The 18,765-nt window shown below is 37.4% G+C and overlaps 1 protein-coding gene across 1 annotated transcript in view; it reads right to left on the bottom strand.

The window, feature by feature from the left end:
* Window positions 1-1,742: 1,742 nt before the first annotated feature.
* Window positions 1,743-18,765, bottom strand: part of ALKAL1 (ALK and LTK ligand 1) — a 37,281-nt gene continuing 20,258 nt past the window's right edge. Inside the window, exons 3-6 of the mRNA XM_055801081.1 lie at window positions 10,483-10,536; window positions 7,677-7,757; window positions 5,286-5,362; window positions 1,743-2,392 (exon numbers count right to left, since the gene is read on the bottom strand). Coding sequence (XP_055657056.1) covers window positions 5,298-5,362; window positions 7,677-7,757; window positions 10,483-10,536 — 200 coding nt within the window. The 3' untranslated portion in view covers window positions 1,743-2,392; window positions 5,286-5,297. The remainder of the gene's footprint in view (window positions 2,393-5,285; window positions 5,363-7,676; window positions 7,758-10,482; window positions 10,537-18,765) is intronic.

The raw sequence follows: 18,765 nt of genomic DNA, 5'->3' as shown, positions 1-18,765 counted from the left end.
AGCCCTCTCTTATAACCAAATACAAAATATACCCCTCTCTTAAGAAGGAAGATCAAAACCTAATCCATCATTAATATTTTTGTTGCTGATAAGAAGTCACCCTGAGTATCAAAGATGAAAGTCAGCCTGTAAAAGGTTGCTAACACACCTTAAGAAGAGCGAGAGGGCAATGACGAGAAAATTAAATTCAGTGTAGATAACCATAAAGCAATGCATATGAGAAAAGTCATATTACATACTTATGCACACAGATAATGATGGGCTTTGAGCCACTATTTTCTACCAAAGTGTGCGATCTGGAAGTGAAATATTTCCATGAAAACATAAGTTAATTGTTCAGCAGTAACCAAAGTGAATGTTCTCTGCTTCTCCTTTCACCGTTTTAAGTCCCTTGAGGAGAGAAAGGAGGGATTTTTTTACAAATTGAGAAGAAAACAAACCAGAGTGGAAATACAAAAGCAGGACTAAAGGCAGATGCTTTTCTTGGAGTCTCTGATGTCTACTCTGGGCCTCATCCCTTCTCCTCTGTGTGAAGTGTTTTGGCCGATAATCCTTCTATGAGGTACATTAATCACAGAGAAACAAGGCTATCCATCCCACACCTCACCATTCCACCACCAGAATTTCCCATATACCACTGTATCTTCAGTATGAATACTGCCTCCAACATGGATTAGAATCAGGCTTCAAAACTGCTCTTACCAAGAGAACATGATGGGAAAAAGTTTGAAAAGCAACTATTTTAACCATAAATACAAAGACCACAGGACAACCTTCCAGCCAGGACTACAAAGAGAGTAACTACTTCAACAGCTGTGACTCAGGAGCTGGTCAGAAACTGCTGCTGTAATATACTGTTGCCCAGATGGAACATGGTACTTACTACCTGCAGAAGTTGTGGACTGGAGTGCCTGGTGCATCACAGGACACTGCACAACTTTGGTGCTAAAACACACTGAACAATGTAGAAAGAAGAAACAAACCTCCTTTGGATAATATGGTAGCTGTTTGCTATTTAACAAGGAATCCCAGGGCAGAGCTTCCCTGCTGTTCTGTAGAGGGAAAAGGGATGGCCTTAGAAGTTAAGGGACTCAAGAAGCCCACACTGAGGGAAAGGATAGAGACAGCATCTGATCTGAGGGGATTAGTTTGAATGGTCAGTTAATCACAAGAATTGCGATTTGGGCACAGTAATCAATGTGTCAATTACTCTGGGCCTGACCATAAAAACCTCGCTTCATACCAGGCTCTTTGTAAAGCAATCATATAAGCTTGAAATAAAAGAGCTCAGACAAATGAGTAGCAAATGTTTTCATCACAATTTGATTTTAGATAAAAAAGACATAGCAATTGTGCTTTAGATCCTTCCCAAATAGTTAAGCTTGATGTATCACCAGCCAGATTAATTCATTATACACCTTGGGTTTAAGATATACATTATTTTCTCTTCTACTGGGCTATTTTATTACCTTCTCTTCATCCTCACAGAAACATTTCTGTTGTTCACAGTGGGTGCATGAAGCATTTTTCTTTGCACCTCATTCAGCTGAAGAATTAAATTGAATTAAGAAGAACTAAAACTGAAAAAAATTGCCACTTGCAAATGAAATGCTGTCAAAAACCAAACCCACAGGTTTTAAGTTCTCATTCGAAAATTATTTCAAGTTCACCAGATAAATTTATATATTAAACAAGTAACCTCTTAATAAATCTAAAAAACCCCTCCGGGAAAATAGTTTATTTTTATGTTCTTTATTCCACCAAAACTGCATTGCAGTTTTCCAGTCTTTATATTTACATTATTTGCAACTCTTTCCATAAGTGCCAGTACAAATGTAACTGATGAAATCCAGAAGAGTCATACAAATGTTCCTGAAAGCAAGGTGCATTTCTGAGCATTTTTTTCTGATGCACAATAATATATATGTATATATTAACAAAGCTTCATAATATAAAATATCTTCCATGGCAAGTAAAACTTCCCCACTTAAGCTTATTCAGATTTCAGTTACATAGACTTCTGCATTTCAAGTTAGTGCAAATAATGAAAGTAAGAGCCTGAGCAGAATGATGTAAATACAATGGAACAAGAGAAACAGCAAAATTTTACCAAGTCCCTGCATATGGTTATAACATTTAATCAGTATATCATTAGTATTCTTTATATACAATGCATTTAAATAATTGGCTTGTAAGAACTATAGGCAACAAATTTACAAATTAAAATAAAATAATGTTTCACACAAATATGGAATGTCTGGCAAATATATGAAAATAAAATGCATCTAGTAACAAAACATTGTAAATCAAAAAGGTAAAAGACGTCTTCTCTGTCTTGGAAGATTTCAAGGCACTTTCTTGGCAAATCAGAATTCTCTCCTTAGTAGAAAGTCTGCAACAGAAAAGGACATGCCATCTTGTAATTAATTTCAAAACACAGAGGCAGTCTGCTTACTACAATTCTGTTTATAAATCACAGTTTTCTGTGTCTTGCATAAATCTGAAGATTAACTCCAGAATGCCAGTGGGTCTTGCCTTCCTGTGAACACTAATGAGTTTTGCCGTGGCAAATCCTCAGCACTGACGCTGAGGCTTAATTAACACATAACATCACACATGCATCTTACGAGGAGGTTTGCCACACATCCAGTCCCGTGCATTTCTACATTCTGTGTTTCATCAAACACTTTACTTCCATGTGCAAGAATCTGAATTACGAAGGGGGGGGGGGGGGGGGGGCGGAAATCCCAAGCAAACCAAAAACCCCAACAGTAACAAACAGACGCCCCCAGAGGAAGTGCGCGCCCCGCGCAGCATCCCCGGGGCCGGCAGTAGCTGCGCGGCGCGGCGGGGCGCGCCCGGACCCCGCGCGGGCCCCTCTCCGTGGTGCTGAAACCGCCCGCCGCGGCCAGCGCCACCGGCTGCCGCGGGGACACCGGCGGCTCCCAGGGAAAACTTCGCATCGAACAAGAAAACGCGTCTTTTTCTATCCGGGCACTTGCAGGAGAGGGAGGAAAATATTTGCATAATAGCACTTCAGTTCTTTTTCATGAGGAAAACGCTGCCTATTTTGGTACACTCAGGAGAGATGCTTCAAAACAGCTGTCAGTTCTTCGAGTGGGAGTGCCTCGTTCTTCAAGGCAACCAAGAATCTCCAAGACTCTCTGGGACGTTAAAGCAAAGGGCAAATTCCCTTACAGTAAACAGGCACTGTGACCCTGGTCCTCTCTAAGCTAGTGAGGGTGGTGAGGAAAACAGACCCCCTGTGCCAAAACATGGAGTAGAAGCAATCACAGAATCATGCTAGAAATGCAGTGTTCTGGAGGGATGAACCGATGATGTGTAACTCCTGTGCTGCCCTGTCTGCTTGGAGGGAAGAGAAAGAACTCCTGCCACCTTTCGCCTTTCTCAGGAAAATGCTTCCATTCCAAGATACTGGATGTGAGTAAACGTAAAGACCTGAGACTGCCTTATCTCTAGGGGAAAAGAGCCACTCTGTATGCTTGGTGGAGGAGCAGGGTAAAGGAGCCCACAGGCAGCTGGGAACCACTCAGATCATAGCTCTACTTTTTCCTATAATGTTTTTTCTCTTAACAAAATAGAAAGCCTAGATACAACTTTAAGTGAATACAGTGAACATGAGCTGCTAACACTGCTTACCATTTAAAACCTCCCTTCCCTACATGTCATCTCTTTGAGTGTATTTTTGGCAGGCGAATTAGAACACCTGGTTTTGCAAATCTTAGAAACTTTTGAGCCTTTTGTATTTTAAAGACAGAAATAGGATGAGATCGATGCTTCTGTACTGTGGACATGGAGACAGATCTTTGACTCATCCTCTTGAAAGAAAAGTATCGGACCACCCAGAAATCATTCTGGAAGCCCTGAGCCATGAACACAGAGGTGTAAAGAGATACAGATGAGAGAAAAACAGACTAAATATGTGAAAGTGCAGAAAAGGAGAGAGTGGTAGGATGTTTTAGGAAGCTGAGATTTGAAAGAGAACACTAACAAACAGGAATTTAGGCACCTCAAAAAAAAAAAAAAAAAAGAAAAAAATAAAAGGCAGGCATTCAGAAAAGGATTCCTGCCCTTAGTCATGAAAAAGGAGATCCTGGCAAAGTAATGAAATCCCTAGTCTGTCTCTGGTTTAGTGCCCCTGATATATTCAAAACCATCTGCAAGACCTGGAAGGCAAGAGGCCAAACAGACTGAAAATAGTTAAGAAAAAAAAAAAGATGAGAAAGAAATTATACCATTTCTCCTCAGCATTGAAATATTGCTATATTCTTCAAAGCATTTTCTCACAGCCAGCAAAATGAATCCCACCTCCACTTGGAAGTGAAATCAGCTAACACTGACTCATATCCTACTCTTCCTTTCTTATTCTTGATTAGTATGAATTGAAGTCTTGATGCAGGAAGAAGTGACATACACATCTCTGCCAAACTCCAAGCTCGCAGTATTTGTCAGGAGGAGGTGCTGAAAGGAAATCATCTTTGAAGAAATGTAAATAAGTTAAATTCACTGATTGTATACATTTTTTGGTCAGTAATAACCAGTGCACTTTTTCAAATTACTGTTGGAAGTGTAATCATCTTCTTGGTATTCAAACAACTGGAGAAAACAGTGGAAGATGTTCCTTTCATCAGTGACAATGCCGTTCAATTAACACATTTAACATGCTATTCATAAACAAGAATGGACTGGTTCTTTTCAAAGTCTGCTACTTTAAGCCTTTAGCTTTGTCAGATCTTTATGTTCAGTTTATTTCTATCACCATGAAGTCATATTCACTTTAGATAAATTCTCAGGAGACAATCTGGGAATGAAAAGTGGTCCCAAAGTTGAAAAAAGTGAGGGGTTATCCATGAAGATTGCATTGGCAGACCTAAGACCAAGACATTCTGCTTCTTCCATGGATTAACAACAAAGTCCTTTTCTGAAAGACCTGAAATAAATGCATTGATGAAGCTCTCATGCATTTTTCTTTCACCAGCCAGACTCCTTGAAATTTTGAACAGTAAGAGGTCACCCAATGTGTAATTATGGAGCATGGTGCTACAAGTGACTTGTAGGAAATTACAGTGGGGCCCATCACAGGTATTTGTGCTTCTATATATTTCCAAGAGGAACCAGTCAGTCCTTACAGCAATGCCAGGGCTGCATGTTGATGCATTCTGTTAATACCACATTTCTGAATGCACACCTGATAACAAGGTACAAGTGTGAAGTAAATCACTAGACCATTCAACAAATAATATGGGTGAGAAAATGATACTTACATAGCAAACATCCTAGGACTGTGTACACAAAGGGCTCATTGCTAATCTCGTTAGCAACCTTGCACACCTTTTGTAATCTACAAAACAAAATTACCCACAGCAATAATGAATCTCCATTGCCAGATACCCTCAAAAATGCATAAAATGAAATGTAGAATTTGTACTAGAATTTCAGACGCTCTACACAGGGAAACTATTCTCTGATGGAAATTCATGAAATCGTGTCCAACGTGCAAAATTAGATTGTACCTTATCCTAGCCAGGGCTTGAGAGGAAATGTGATTGATTGTAGCAATTAATTTTCTACCAAGTAGTTTTCTCCTAAGATGCAGAAGACCAGGTTCAACTCCCAACTTTACTTGAAGGAATTTAAGTCATTAACTGGGAGGCTATTCTAACCAGCAGATTATGAGATAGTTTGAGGTCAGGCTCTTTCAAACTTTTTTATTGTTCCACTGAAGTGTTAACATTGATGGAAATCCATATTTTCCATGTCTAAGTACATCTCCAAGTCATCAGACTATGAGATACTACTGTCTCACTTGCTATCTCCTCTCTCTGTTGTCCTTGGTTCAAATGACAACCTGGTTCAAGTGGCCCCTGAGCCACTGCCATCCTTTTTGATGGAAAGACTGACTGTCTGGTAACAAAAAAATACTTAGGTGCAATTTTCTTTTCTTGCTTGATAAGTATTTTAATAAAACAATAGAAATTGTGCCAAACAGCAACAGACTGAATGCTAACCTGGGTTCAGTTCTTCGGGGAATGATTTAGTACAGAATATAACCATGTCAGCAGGAGAGGAAGTAACTCATCCTCAGACATCCTATGGTGACTAAGGTTTCCCTGAAAGAACATATCAAAACCCTCTAAAGAGCTAGGAAAAAATCCTGGTTATGATCAGCCTTGATAGGTACTCTAAACCCTGAGTGCTGGATAAGGTGGAGACAGTTCTGAAGATTTAGCTCTCCTTTTTAGATCAACAGAACATTTAAGGTTGAATGAAACTCATTTTCTGCTTTGGGTTTGGGTGATGTAAAGGGGTAAAAAAACTGCTTTTGGTTTTAATTTTTATTTATTTATTTATTGTACATTTTGTTTGATAGTTGAACTTAAAAATAGTTCTTCACACAGTCCTAACCACAATCTTGGTTTTAACTTTAAGAAAAGCTATTTAATTAGAAGAGAAATACTATGACTATTTATCCATAGAAAAAATGAAGCACTCAGGCAATACAGGGGAGTCCAAATAATATTAATATACTCTGGACCCATGTATCAACGTATGCAATATGCAACATGCACGGTATTTTTGTAATGCAGCATGTAATATATGTCTAGCCTACTCGTATGTCCACTTACAAAGCTGTATGACTATCTTTTGAGGATCGGCCATGGGTTTCTACATTCCAGCTTCTGATAAGGGAAGATGGACACAAGGGCTGCTCCACCCCCTTTCAAAAGCCAGATCCTCTGAGGTGCTTAGCTTTGGTGAGAGACTATCTCAGCTGCTCACAAAAATTGCTTACCATCTTTCTAAGTGATGCAGACAAGAAGTGTCATTATTTTTTCATGTTAAATGCCAAAAAAATTCCAAAGCACCCTGGTCCACAGCCTGTGCTTACACATCACTAATGACATTCACCTTTTCTAATTAAATGCTATTGCTTGTTTTCCACTCACTTTATTTGAACTGTTCATTGCACTAAAGAATGCTGAAGTAACTTCCTTTTAAGTTATATCCATTTTGTTTGGGGGTTTTTATTTGATTTTCTTGTGTGTTTTATTCATTTAATAACATCCTAGGACACTTATTTTCCATTCTCTCTGACAAAATTACATTCAGGCTGTATTAAAGCAAAACTTCTGTGGAACTCATTGGAATAGTGTTTGATAAGAACTGCAACTATCAGTAACAGAAATGATGAATTGATTTTAAGTTCAATAGGCATATAATAGAAAATCATCATCACAAACTGAAATATACTAAAAAGCCAAGATAACCATACTATTGAGCGTTAAGAGAAGGCAGAGAATGGTTCATATTTTACCTTATTGCACAAGTTTATAAGTAGAGCTAGAGGGAGGAGGAAGGAGAATATGGCTTCACATCTGCCCTCTGCACAGGCATGCCTGACACTTTTTTCACAGTGTAGTTTTCCTTCCATTTATGTTAGTCTCACTTTGAAGGAACTCCATTATATGCAGCTGACTGCAAGTTCATGAATAGAAAACCTTGTATATTAGAATACCTTGGGAACATTTTGTGGCATGGTGCTAAAGAGCAACAGTCACAAAAGGACCAGCACACCAAACACTTAGTATGAGAGGTGGGTTGTTTTTAAACAAGTAGCGCACCTACCATTATAAGGTACTTTAATTACTACTTACAGGCTGGCGTTGAGCAGTCCCTTGTGTTGTGATACAGTCGATGGAAGTGCTTGCTACACTCTGATGAAAATGTGACTGGTCCTGTTTGAAAGTAAGCAGGAGTTAACCACAAGCTTACAGTGTTGCTGCTTTGCAGCCTCAATGAATGACATCAACACAAAAAATTAAGTTAATCATTTTTTTTTTGGCTAAAATTACGTTTAGTCTTTTACTACACCTTAAACAGTTATGATGCAACACAAGTATACTTTGCTACTGAAATAACACAAAAAAATGCTATTGCTACACTATTATGCTCATGATCTGAATAACAGAAAAATGGCCCTTGGAAACGATGGACTGGCTTAGCATTGAAACTCCCGTAATTCAAAATTAACAGTAAAATTTATTATATGGTGAAAAATAGAATGGTGTGACTACAACAGAATTTAGTTTGCTCAGTAGTCATCAGTAGTCTAATGTAGAAGGAATAATGTAGATGGAATGCAGATATTATTTCTAAGGATAAATAAAAGCAACTTTTTAAGAAAAGAGGAGTTTCTAAGCCCTGGAAAGTTGATGTAGTTTCATGTAATAATGCTTCTAATTTGCACATAGATGGTCTATGAAGTTCTTAATATTCAATGTGGGTGTTGAGGGGAAAAAAATGACAGCTGAAAAACAAGGAACCTGATCTCCTGTTAAAATAGTCCTAGAAAGAAAGGGCGCAGAGGGAAGCATGTGTTTCAACACTTGGGTGAGGCAAATCCCTGTGTTCCCAGGGTGTAGTGTGCCACCTTTGCTCTTCCAGCCTGTGCTCCCTTCTCTGGACATACAGTGTCATCTGCCTGTGTTAATATTTGATAAGAACATATAGCTACTGGTCTCCAAAACATGGCCTAAATGTAACAAGTTGCCAAAGAGCCCTTCCATAATTGCTGATGGCCATGAAAGGTATTACTGATGGCATCCAAATTGAAAAGGAGAGTAAAAATGTAATATTTTTAACATTGCAACATGTAACCTGCTTAGCAATACTACCACTGACAGCTGGGGATGAGATTCCTGCGATTTGGGCAGCAAACACTGACATATATTGACACTAACAGAACAAGCCTAAATTTAACTTGCATCTTCTAAATTCAGCACAGAGGAACCCTGAATAAGAACAGCTTTTCCCAAGCAATGCTACAAAAGTATCCCTATGAAGCATGCTGTATTGACTAACTTTCTGGTCAGAGGAAGAGAGCAAGCATTTCTGGGTAAAAATTATTTATTTTACAATCTGAAAGGTGGTTTATCAGCCTGGTAAAACATACCAAGCCAATTCTCTCTGGACAGCAGAGCCAAACTACCACAAGCTTGAGAGAAACTTCCTCTCTATGACAGTGAACACACTTGAACACTAGACATATTTTACAGTAGTATGTGGATTTCGTGAGATTTTTCAGCCACAGATAAGCTTTTCAATAAACTGACAAAGCAGCCTCTGCAACTTTGAAGTGGAAGGTTGTTGCTGGTTTTTATCTGAGTGAGTAATTAGGCTCGAGAGAAAATATGTGATTTGAAATTACCCAGGATATATGGAGATAACATCAGCTTTTGTCACTAAATTCCATGTCCCTTCAGATAATATATGGTTTTCTAGCTCTTTTCCCTGCCATCAAAAATAGGCTGTTAATTTTATTTGCGCCTTACAGAGCACTCTGTGTCAGCTGGCTTTTCAAGCTGAATTAACAGATAGCTTTATGACTCACAAGATTATTTATGATTTTTCCTATAGTCGAGGACTGTTACATATGGTTCTTATTTGGCTTTAAAATGTGTCTACTATTCTTGGCATACTAGATGTGTACAATAATTTTCTTAACCCTGAAACTGTAAAGATAATGGACTGTAAAGATAATGTTGATTTCCCCTTCTCTCCTCTTTCTCACAACTTCATTAGTTTAGGATGTTCTAACTCTTGAACTAGCAAGGACTATAACTCAACAGTTTACTTAACTAAGGTTGTTTAAAAGAGGATTATGATTTGAACAGAATAAAGAAAAAGAAAGTTAGGCTATAGTTTAAGAAAATGCCTACAGATTACAGGATCTAATAAAGCTGTGGAAAAAGAAACAAACAACAGGCAACACCCCCATCACTGAAGATCTTAAGAGTATGATTAAAAACAAATAAATATAGGCAGAAATTCTGAGACAACAAAGAAATAACCTTTTACAATTTTGGAATGAGCCTGCTTTCCTTACTCATTCCAGCTAATGTTAGTCAAATAATTTTGACAATTTTGATCACAACTACTCATGCAGAAAAGGACTATTAATTTAGTGGATCCATAATAATAATTAACTGATAATTATTGGGTTTGTATATATAAAAACTGTAAAAATAAAAATTAATTAAAATAATAATAATAAATAAAGGAATGGCTCCATAAACAGCCCTTCAAGTATTTTTTGCTCTTTTTCTATTCTGTGATTTAGTATTCTCAAAATACTGAAAGATATGTGCAGTCCAATTACATGTTTTAAAATCAGTGAATGTGAAAATAAATATGGCAAGCAACAACAGAGTGATAAAAATGAAACAAGTTTTAAATAATGTTTTAATGTATCATGTTTTGAAATTTATTTTAGGCTAGATTATTCAGAGAGACTCAAACCTCACTGTAATTACTTCTTTAAAAATTTCTAGTCCTAATATGTAAATTTAACTTCACAAATGTTAAATTTGGTGCAGAACCTCATAAAAGCTAATGGTGTGACACTTGTGGCTACTGAGAATATGCGTATGTAGGAAAACTAAGAGCAAGCAGCTGCCTTACCTGTAAAATGTTTTATGAACTTGTCTTTTAGACTGGAATCTCTTGGAAAAATTTCTGAGGAAAGAAGGAAAAAAAAAATCTATGTAGTATAGGAATTACCATAAAATTTCTGCAAGCGTATTATTCCAAGATGTCTGCTGTAAAGAGCCCAAATAGCTTCCCAAATTAACTGTTAAATTAATATTCATAGTTGTGTGTGTGTATGTGTGTGCGTGTGTAAACAACATTGTGCAATGTTTCAAGGAATTCACAAATGAGTACCAAATGGTCATCCTACAACACACACTATCAGATTTTCTGACAATCATTTCTGCACATCTTACATCTGAGTTGGGCTATAATTTCAGAAAGACTGTAAATAATATTAATTATCATGTTATGATAAGTATTTAAGTACCTGAATAAATTATTTAAATACCTAGATAAATACAAACCAAACACTGTATTTTGGGGTTTGAAATAACAAATACCTGTAAAGAAAATTCCCCTACAGATCACCTAAGATAGATATGGGCCATACATATTTTCATTGCACTATTACTCTAAAATAGTACTTCTGTAAAAACGGATATGAATTTAAAGATTTTCCCTTTCCATATATGGTATTTTTTCCAAAAAGTACATAAGAAAATAGAAGTCTCCAAACAGCCAAAGGAATCAGGCAGAACAGAAATCAGAGCTAACACAAAACCTATACTCGCTATTTTTTTCTGCAATGGGATGCTCCCTCTGGCTTACAGCAAAAAAATTAGATGCAAGCAAATGCTCTCAGAACTAGTACATTTCCCCTCAGTCTCATAAATCTTCCACTGAAAAACTGTATTAAAAATTTCTTAGGTAACTGCAGTTATTACTGCAGACAGCAATCATATATAACAGCTGCATGTTATGTTAAATTCAAAAGAAGTATCTTTCTTAGAACTAATACAAGGAACATTTTTAACTCACAGCATTAGGACCTGCAGTTAAACATATTTATTTACTACAAATATTTCTTTACTGCTAATGTAATTTTAAATCTTCCTGTTCTCCAATTTTTTTTTTTAATTCCCCATCTGAATTAACACTTAGCTGAGAAAAGAGCAAGTTCCCTTTGATATCACAGGAAGATGCTGGTTATCTACCAAAATAAATCCTTACCACTGGCTTTAGGCAGTTTCTCACAGGTCACATCAGTGTTTTTCAAGGCTTGGATGGAAGCTAGAATGCCCAAGCCTTATTGCAACTCAGCCAGGTTAGGGGACCCAATTTACTTAAGATCCCTCAAAAATCTGTTTTAACTAACTTGTTTTCTTATTGCAAAAGAAATACCACTGCTTCTCCATTAAACTTAAGAATTTGACTGATGTGAAATGTCAGGTGGTTTGACATTACATGGAATGAAGCAAATGAAAAGCCAAAATAGTGAAACAATCTGTGTGAGTTTTGAATGAGATGGCTGAAGTGGACCAGTACTGACAAGTAACCAAAGGTTGGGCTAGGAACAGACCGTTCCTGCTCTAACAGAGAACATTTAGACCCAGGTCCTTTCAAAGTCTATAGAATTTACTATGGGAGCAGTAGCTGTCTTTTGCCCCATAAAATTCTTTAGGAAAAGTTCATAATACAGCATACAGCCAAACCCCCATCCCTAAATGCACAGAAGGTAAAACAGGGTAATGGATTTGATGCTCGGGCAAGGAGCTAGGCATTGCAAGCATAAAATTGTACTGTAGCTGTACTGGTAAGCCTGAGAAGGAATGCTGCAGGGTGGGCTTCCCATAAGTAATCTGCATTGGCCCCAGGTTCACACCAGCCCAGCTACACCTGTCCCAACAGGGAAAACTAGGTCAGTCATGTGTTGGAAAGCAGCTGAACGATATTGACCGTGTGTCTGCTCCTCCCCTGACCCGCTGTCATTCTTCAAGTGTTCATTCTCTTCATAGTGCACTTGCTTGGTAAAACACCAGTGAGCCCCGGGCCCTCCACAAAGACAGTCTAAGCTCATTTCTACACAAATCACCAGCAGCGCAGGTTACTGGAACACTTCTATCCACTGGCTATAATGGCAGGGGCAACTCCGCCTGAACTATGAATAGCCCAGCGCAAGCACAGTAATTCCCTTCTGCCTTCCAGCAGCATAGCCAAGCCCCACTACCTGTACACAGCTGTGAAGCTCAGGTCTCAAAGGACTTAGGTTTTCAATTAAAATATTTATCATCTTTTTTGTACAGAATACGTATCACTGACTTCCAGACAGATCACACTGCAGACAGAAGCAGAATCTGAAGCCCATACAGCATGTGTTCATAAAGCAGTGAGAAATCATCACAACAAAACCTTTGTGTTAGCTTTTCCTGGCTTTCAACACACTTTTAGTCATATTTCATGTGGTAGTTATCACCTATTAAGACAGACAGCTTAATGTCCATTCTCACATTGTATGCTCACATCCTCACAGTGAAAGTTAAAAGTCCTTTGACATATTAATTTCACAAAGGAGAAGCAGAAACATGAATATATAAGATAGATTAGCAAAGTATTACTGAAATTAAAATACTGGGCAAAAACACAAAAGAAACAGGAAAATGAAAAAATAAATTGTTTTAAGTGTGAAACTCTCATGAACAGGAAATATTGAGGGGAGAGAGTTTATTCAATCCATTCTTGCCTCAATACCATGTTACATAAATCAGTAAAATACAGCCAGCATATATCCCATGGGATATAGTAAATGATTGTTTTTAATCAGCTGGGAGAATATTCAGATTGTGGCATTCTGGCACCTAGGCTTACAAAATCTGCACTCCTCATCACAGAGAGTACATCTGAGTTAAAGGCATTTGTGCCATTGACCTGGGTTTGTCCTGGGTAATCTCAGTTTGTAATCATACATAATCTTAGTTCAAGGATTTCTTTCTTATTTACATTAGGACCTCTATGCGTGTCCTTAGATAATTACTCATCTGGGGCAAAATGCTGCCCATCCTACACCCCTTCCACAGACAGCAGTGCACATAGACAACTATTATATGGTGCTAGGACAGATTTGCTACTGGATCTTCTGTCTAAAATACTAAGAATATTTATGGCAAAATCTAGGGACAAGACCAATTTAGAGGGTTTTCAAGCTCTGCTTCACAGACAGAATGGTTAAATTTATACTGCAAATATGGTTCTAAACCATCCATACTGTTAATTTTCTCAAGTTGTAACACTTCACAGAAGTTCTCATGGCTTCAGGTAAAAGGTGACTGGATCTGCCTGAGTTTTATCCCCTGCTGGGATAAATGGGATGATGGGGAGAGCTACCAAGGTCTGAGCTAAGCAGCAGTGTGCAACAGCTGCTCCAGCTCTTACATTTTTGTTGCAAACTTTTCAAAGTTGATTTAAACTACTGTTGTTAAGCTAATTCCCTAGAACATTATTCTTCACACTTTTAGTTGCTATTCAGCACCCAGTAGCTGACACAAATGTTTAATTTTTCACTAATTTGGACATGATTACAGAGACGTAGAATACTTAATCAGCCATAGCCCTGGGCTCACGTATGTGCTCAACCTGCAATATAAGACATAGCTGCTGCACCTCGGGTGAGGCTTTTCACCTTTCTGTGCCTTCAGCTTCTCTGTTTTTCATCTGTTCAGATTGCAAAGCTGTGACAGACGATGCTGATTTTCACCCTGTGTTTGCACTGTCTCCAGCACCATGTCATCATAATTGTGCCTGGAAAATTCATACCCTGCTGGAGTATAAATAAGAGCTGCGCTGGCAGCACTGAAATAAGCCAAATCCACACAAGAGTTTGTTGGTTTGGGGCATGAAAACTCCACATCCTCAGGCGATAGATATCACCTTGGCAGAAAAAAATCACAATCTCAGTTTTTTGTGCACCCAACAGGCAGCCTTTGATTATTTTAAGCTTCTTCAGAGAAGCAGTGTAAATCAGCCAGCAAAAACTACTCCTGCTCTTGGCCTAGTCTGGGTCTACAGCAGAGGATCTACAACATCTCACTGCAGGCTGTATTGTAGGCAAGCACAGAAAACGTGAAGTAGCAGAGCTCAGACCCCGCATTGTTCATCAAGATTCTCTTCTTGTAAGAATATTCATGCATCTAAAAAAAAAAAAAAAAGCAATTCAACAAAATCCAAAGCAATTCTTCCTCAATGGCTGAATAAAAAAATCAGCTTGGCAAAGCACTTGTGGAAAACTTCTCCACAGGAGGTAAATGCTTCAGGAAAACATAAGTATATCCAAAAGAACATAAAAACAGTGATTACATCAGTTATCATTACACCTTTTTTTCTGCCACCTAAGCAATATTTGTCAGATTTACATGCAGATGCAGATGCTAAAGTGCTCTCCACAACACACAACTGCAGTATTTAAAAGCTTAGCATTTTTAGCCAGGTTTAATAATTATCCATTTTCCAGAATATCCATTGTGAATTCAGAATATCCCCTGTTGTGTTGTACAACATTCCTTGAAATGACATGTCACATGTTGGAATAACAGGCCTTTCTTGGTTTTATGTTGCTCTGCAATTCAAGAAGTTATTTAATACAGTTAGGCAGTTCAAATTACTATAATCTCACATAAATTTGTTTATAACACAATGCTTAGTAAAAGACATTCAATAGTAATGATAATATATCTTATTATATCTTACAATGGTTATATGATCTGATTTGGGTTTTATTTACTCTGGTAAAGTCATTTTAATGTAATTGTTCTTCAGAAAAGAGAAATGCTTTAGAATAACTCTTTCTTTGCTTTTTATTCTTCTTTCCTAGTTGTATTTCCACTTTAAATCCTTTTCAAGCCAAATTAATTTTAGTACAAAGCAATACATTTCAGCAGGTCTCGTATTACCAAGCTTACAATAATTTTTTCCTAGTCTAATACAGATTTATCTAAATTTTGCAAAACCATCATACAATCTTATTAAAATCTTAATTTCCATGTATTTTGTTTGAAGTTATTTTATAACTATGGCATTTAGAAAATAAATGTTTTGTTGTGTATTTTCTTCTTCCTCTCTGTAAAATGGTAGAAGAAAGCTGTCAGCAGTAAGATGCAGCTGACTCTTCTATTATAAATTCAGATGCAGGCTTCTAAAAGTGTTGTTTTGGCATGAAAATAGCATGTGAAATTTTAATATTTTTTTTAAAAGACCATTTCATGTCATAAATACAGAATGTGTTAATAAAGTTTTAAATAGAAGTGACACTTTGAAGGACAAGACTCTCTGAAGCTTCAGCTTAAACAAAGCCTATGTTTGTTCATAGCATAACAATAAATCTTGCAGTGGATGAAATACGATGCTTCTACAAATACTGGAACGCTGTCAGCAAAACTGTCTCTCAAGTACTTGTATAGACAAGTCCCGTTTATTCGGATGGAGCTTTTCTTTGTTAGAAACTCTCCACAGTGCCCGAAGATGGCAACCCTTGTCTGCTGTGACAGTACCACAAGGTGAAACACTACTAGTAGTAGTAGGTTTGCATACATTCAGCAATGTCATGATGGACTTAGTTTACGTGAAAATAAAATGTATGGTGATAGAAGTGATGGTAAAATCTTTCAGATTCGTAAAGAAGTTGATAAAGTGTAAGAAGAATTTAATCAACAGAGATGAAACTAGACTGGAACATAAGGAAAATATCCAAGTAAAGCGATATAGTAGAAAAATGAGTGAACGAAATGAAATTGTGATGCCAGCATGAAAGTATCTCATCATGATTGTCTTAAAAATACATGAAATCTTTTTAAAAGGCAGTGCTTAAAAAAAAAAAGATATTCAGAAACCTTAATGACCCAAACCATCCTTCCTCTGGATGACTTAATTTACATATGTAATAATTCCTACAAATGTTAGGAAGAGATGTACTGCCTCAGTTAAAAAACCAAACACACACACACAAAAAAAAAAACCAAACAAACAAAAAGCACAACAAGGAAGTTCTGCTCAAAATCAACTAAAATAGGAAACAGTGCAAAGATAAGGCATCCTAGTGGAGAAAAAAAATGTTAACATTCATTTTGATAAGAGTACAGTGTTGTGTTAAGTGTTTGACTACAGTGTCATACAAGGGAACCACATGGTAAAACACCCTGTGAATAAACAGAGCATGAAGCATGCACCTAGAGATCTGATCCATGTATTCCTGCTACAAGTAGACAGAAATGTGCGGTCACCACTGTAGGCAGCTGTCACAGGGAGTCAGTCCCCTTCCCTGAGGGCATTTGCCATCCCACGGTTTCACAGTGCTTGGGAGAATGGCTCCTAACACAGCCCTCAGCAGCAGCTGATGGTAAGCAGAGTTGAATCAATTAACATATACTTCTTTCTTCAGTACCCTGACTAATTAAAAGGTCTTAAATTTCCTACTTTCATTATTATACTTTGGCTGCGACCAGACTGCACAAAACTCTTACTTCTGTGCCCTTGGCTGGACAAATTTCTTACCTGCAAAACCGAGACTTTCCAGCAGCTTTGGCTAGGTTGGAAATGCTGGTTTTTTAATGCTGCTATTCCACTGCTACCAGAACAGTACTACTTTTTATTCTGCAAACAAGAGCCATGTTAATATAGATTGAAATGTTCCTCTGGATCCTCATATGGTGTCCAATACAGCAGAGGAGAGCATGCAGTTCTTTGTTGAAAATATGCGACATCTGTATTCCCTACTCGGGGACCACCAATTGATTCTGGGGGCCGTCCAAGACTGCTCAAAATCCTTAGGACAAATTTGTGGTTGTGTTACAACTCAGTTCACAGATTGATATATTTAATGCATTTTCTATTGCAGTTTCCCATAGGGAGGCAAGAAAAAACATTGCTCTTTGCAACAGAGAGCAACTCCTTCCATGATTAACAATCGTAAATCATTAAACTTTTTCTATTATTTGTATTAGAAATAACTGCCATATGAGAAAATATCTTCTTAAATGATGTATTTTACTTCTCTTAGCCTCCTCATCTGCAGTTTCTACCACATAAAACTGTATTTCTCCTTTTGTTTTGTTATATTTCTTCCAGTTTTCCACAATGAAAAGCTTTATAATAATTTCTAATTGTCTTAGTAATTTCTTTGCTTATACACACACACACACCCCACTTTTCCCCAATAGATCTGGAATTCATTCCTTTAGGCAAGGGAAAATATCTGCTTCTGTGTGCAGTATTCCAAGACATCACTGTCTTACTACTCCTATTAAGTAACACACACACAGCTCCCACTTGCTGAATTCTTTTGAGACTTTGATGTGTACATACTAAGTTCCATGGGGCACAGATGGAAAATGAGTCAATGTTCCAGACAGACGCATTTCTTTCTGTTTGAAATTCAAAACTTACCAGATTCTTCCAAGTGCTGTGTAATAAAGATTACAATAAATTAGCAATTTTTTTTACATTTTCTATCACTGTCTGCTCTAGCAGGTGAAAAATTATCTGGTATCTTACTATTTTCTGACAAAAAAACACCAAAACAAATAAACTTCCAAATCAACACTGCTGGGATACACAGAGATGAGAGCATCTGCTCAAGAGAAAATCCTGAATTAATCTACAACTGCATACCACTGCCATCTACTGAATGTAGAATATGCTGAATGTATTCATGCATACCATTCTGCTCTGAGAGCAGTTTACTAGGCTTCCCATCTACTCTGTCAAACGGGAGCCCTTTCAGTTCTCACAGTATGAAGTGTACTCTAGAGCTTAAGGGTTACAGATAGAGTACAATTAAGAATTTATAATGAATGACTCAGTCAATTTATCTTCTGCTTCTCAGAGTAGACATAAACAGTATTCTAATCTCTTTGGATTTATTTCCTGTCCATAAAATCCTTGTTTGGTATTCCAACTTTTTTATAGAGAATATCTGGAATGCACATTGTGATACATGATTGTACCTCATTGGTCAAGTCCTAAAATGCTAGTTCAGCTCTCATGTCAAATAAATGCTTCCATGATTATTTACTTGTCAAGGTTTGAAACAGTGCTTCTAAGGATACTTAAACTAGTGACTGAACATTTACTTTCCCTGGTATTCATTCCAGTAATAGTTTTCTGATGTGAGCATGGCAAATAATAGTCCTTTTAAATACTGAGTAATTGGTATATCCCCAAATTCTCCCAACTTTCATTATGAATACAGTATCTGGAGTTACTTCATTCAGTAACATTCACCAGGAACTTGACCAACAAAGTGGGCTGTGACATCGGTCAGTTCAGAAATAAAATAGCATGACCCCAAAGAGAAAGCCTAATAGGGTCTGCCTGCATTATGGATTA

The sequence above is a fragment of the Falco peregrinus genome, chromosome 3 (genome assembly GCF_023634155.1).
Source record: "Falco peregrinus isolate bFalPer1 chromosome 3, bFalPer1.pri, whole genome shotgun sequence".
Classification (NCBI taxonomy): domain Eukaryota; kingdom Metazoa; phylum Chordata; class Aves; order Falconiformes; family Falconidae; genus Falco; species Falco peregrinus.
The sequence above is the reverse complement of the archived record's forward strand: the minus strand, read 5'-3'. Positions and strand labels throughout refer to the sequence as shown.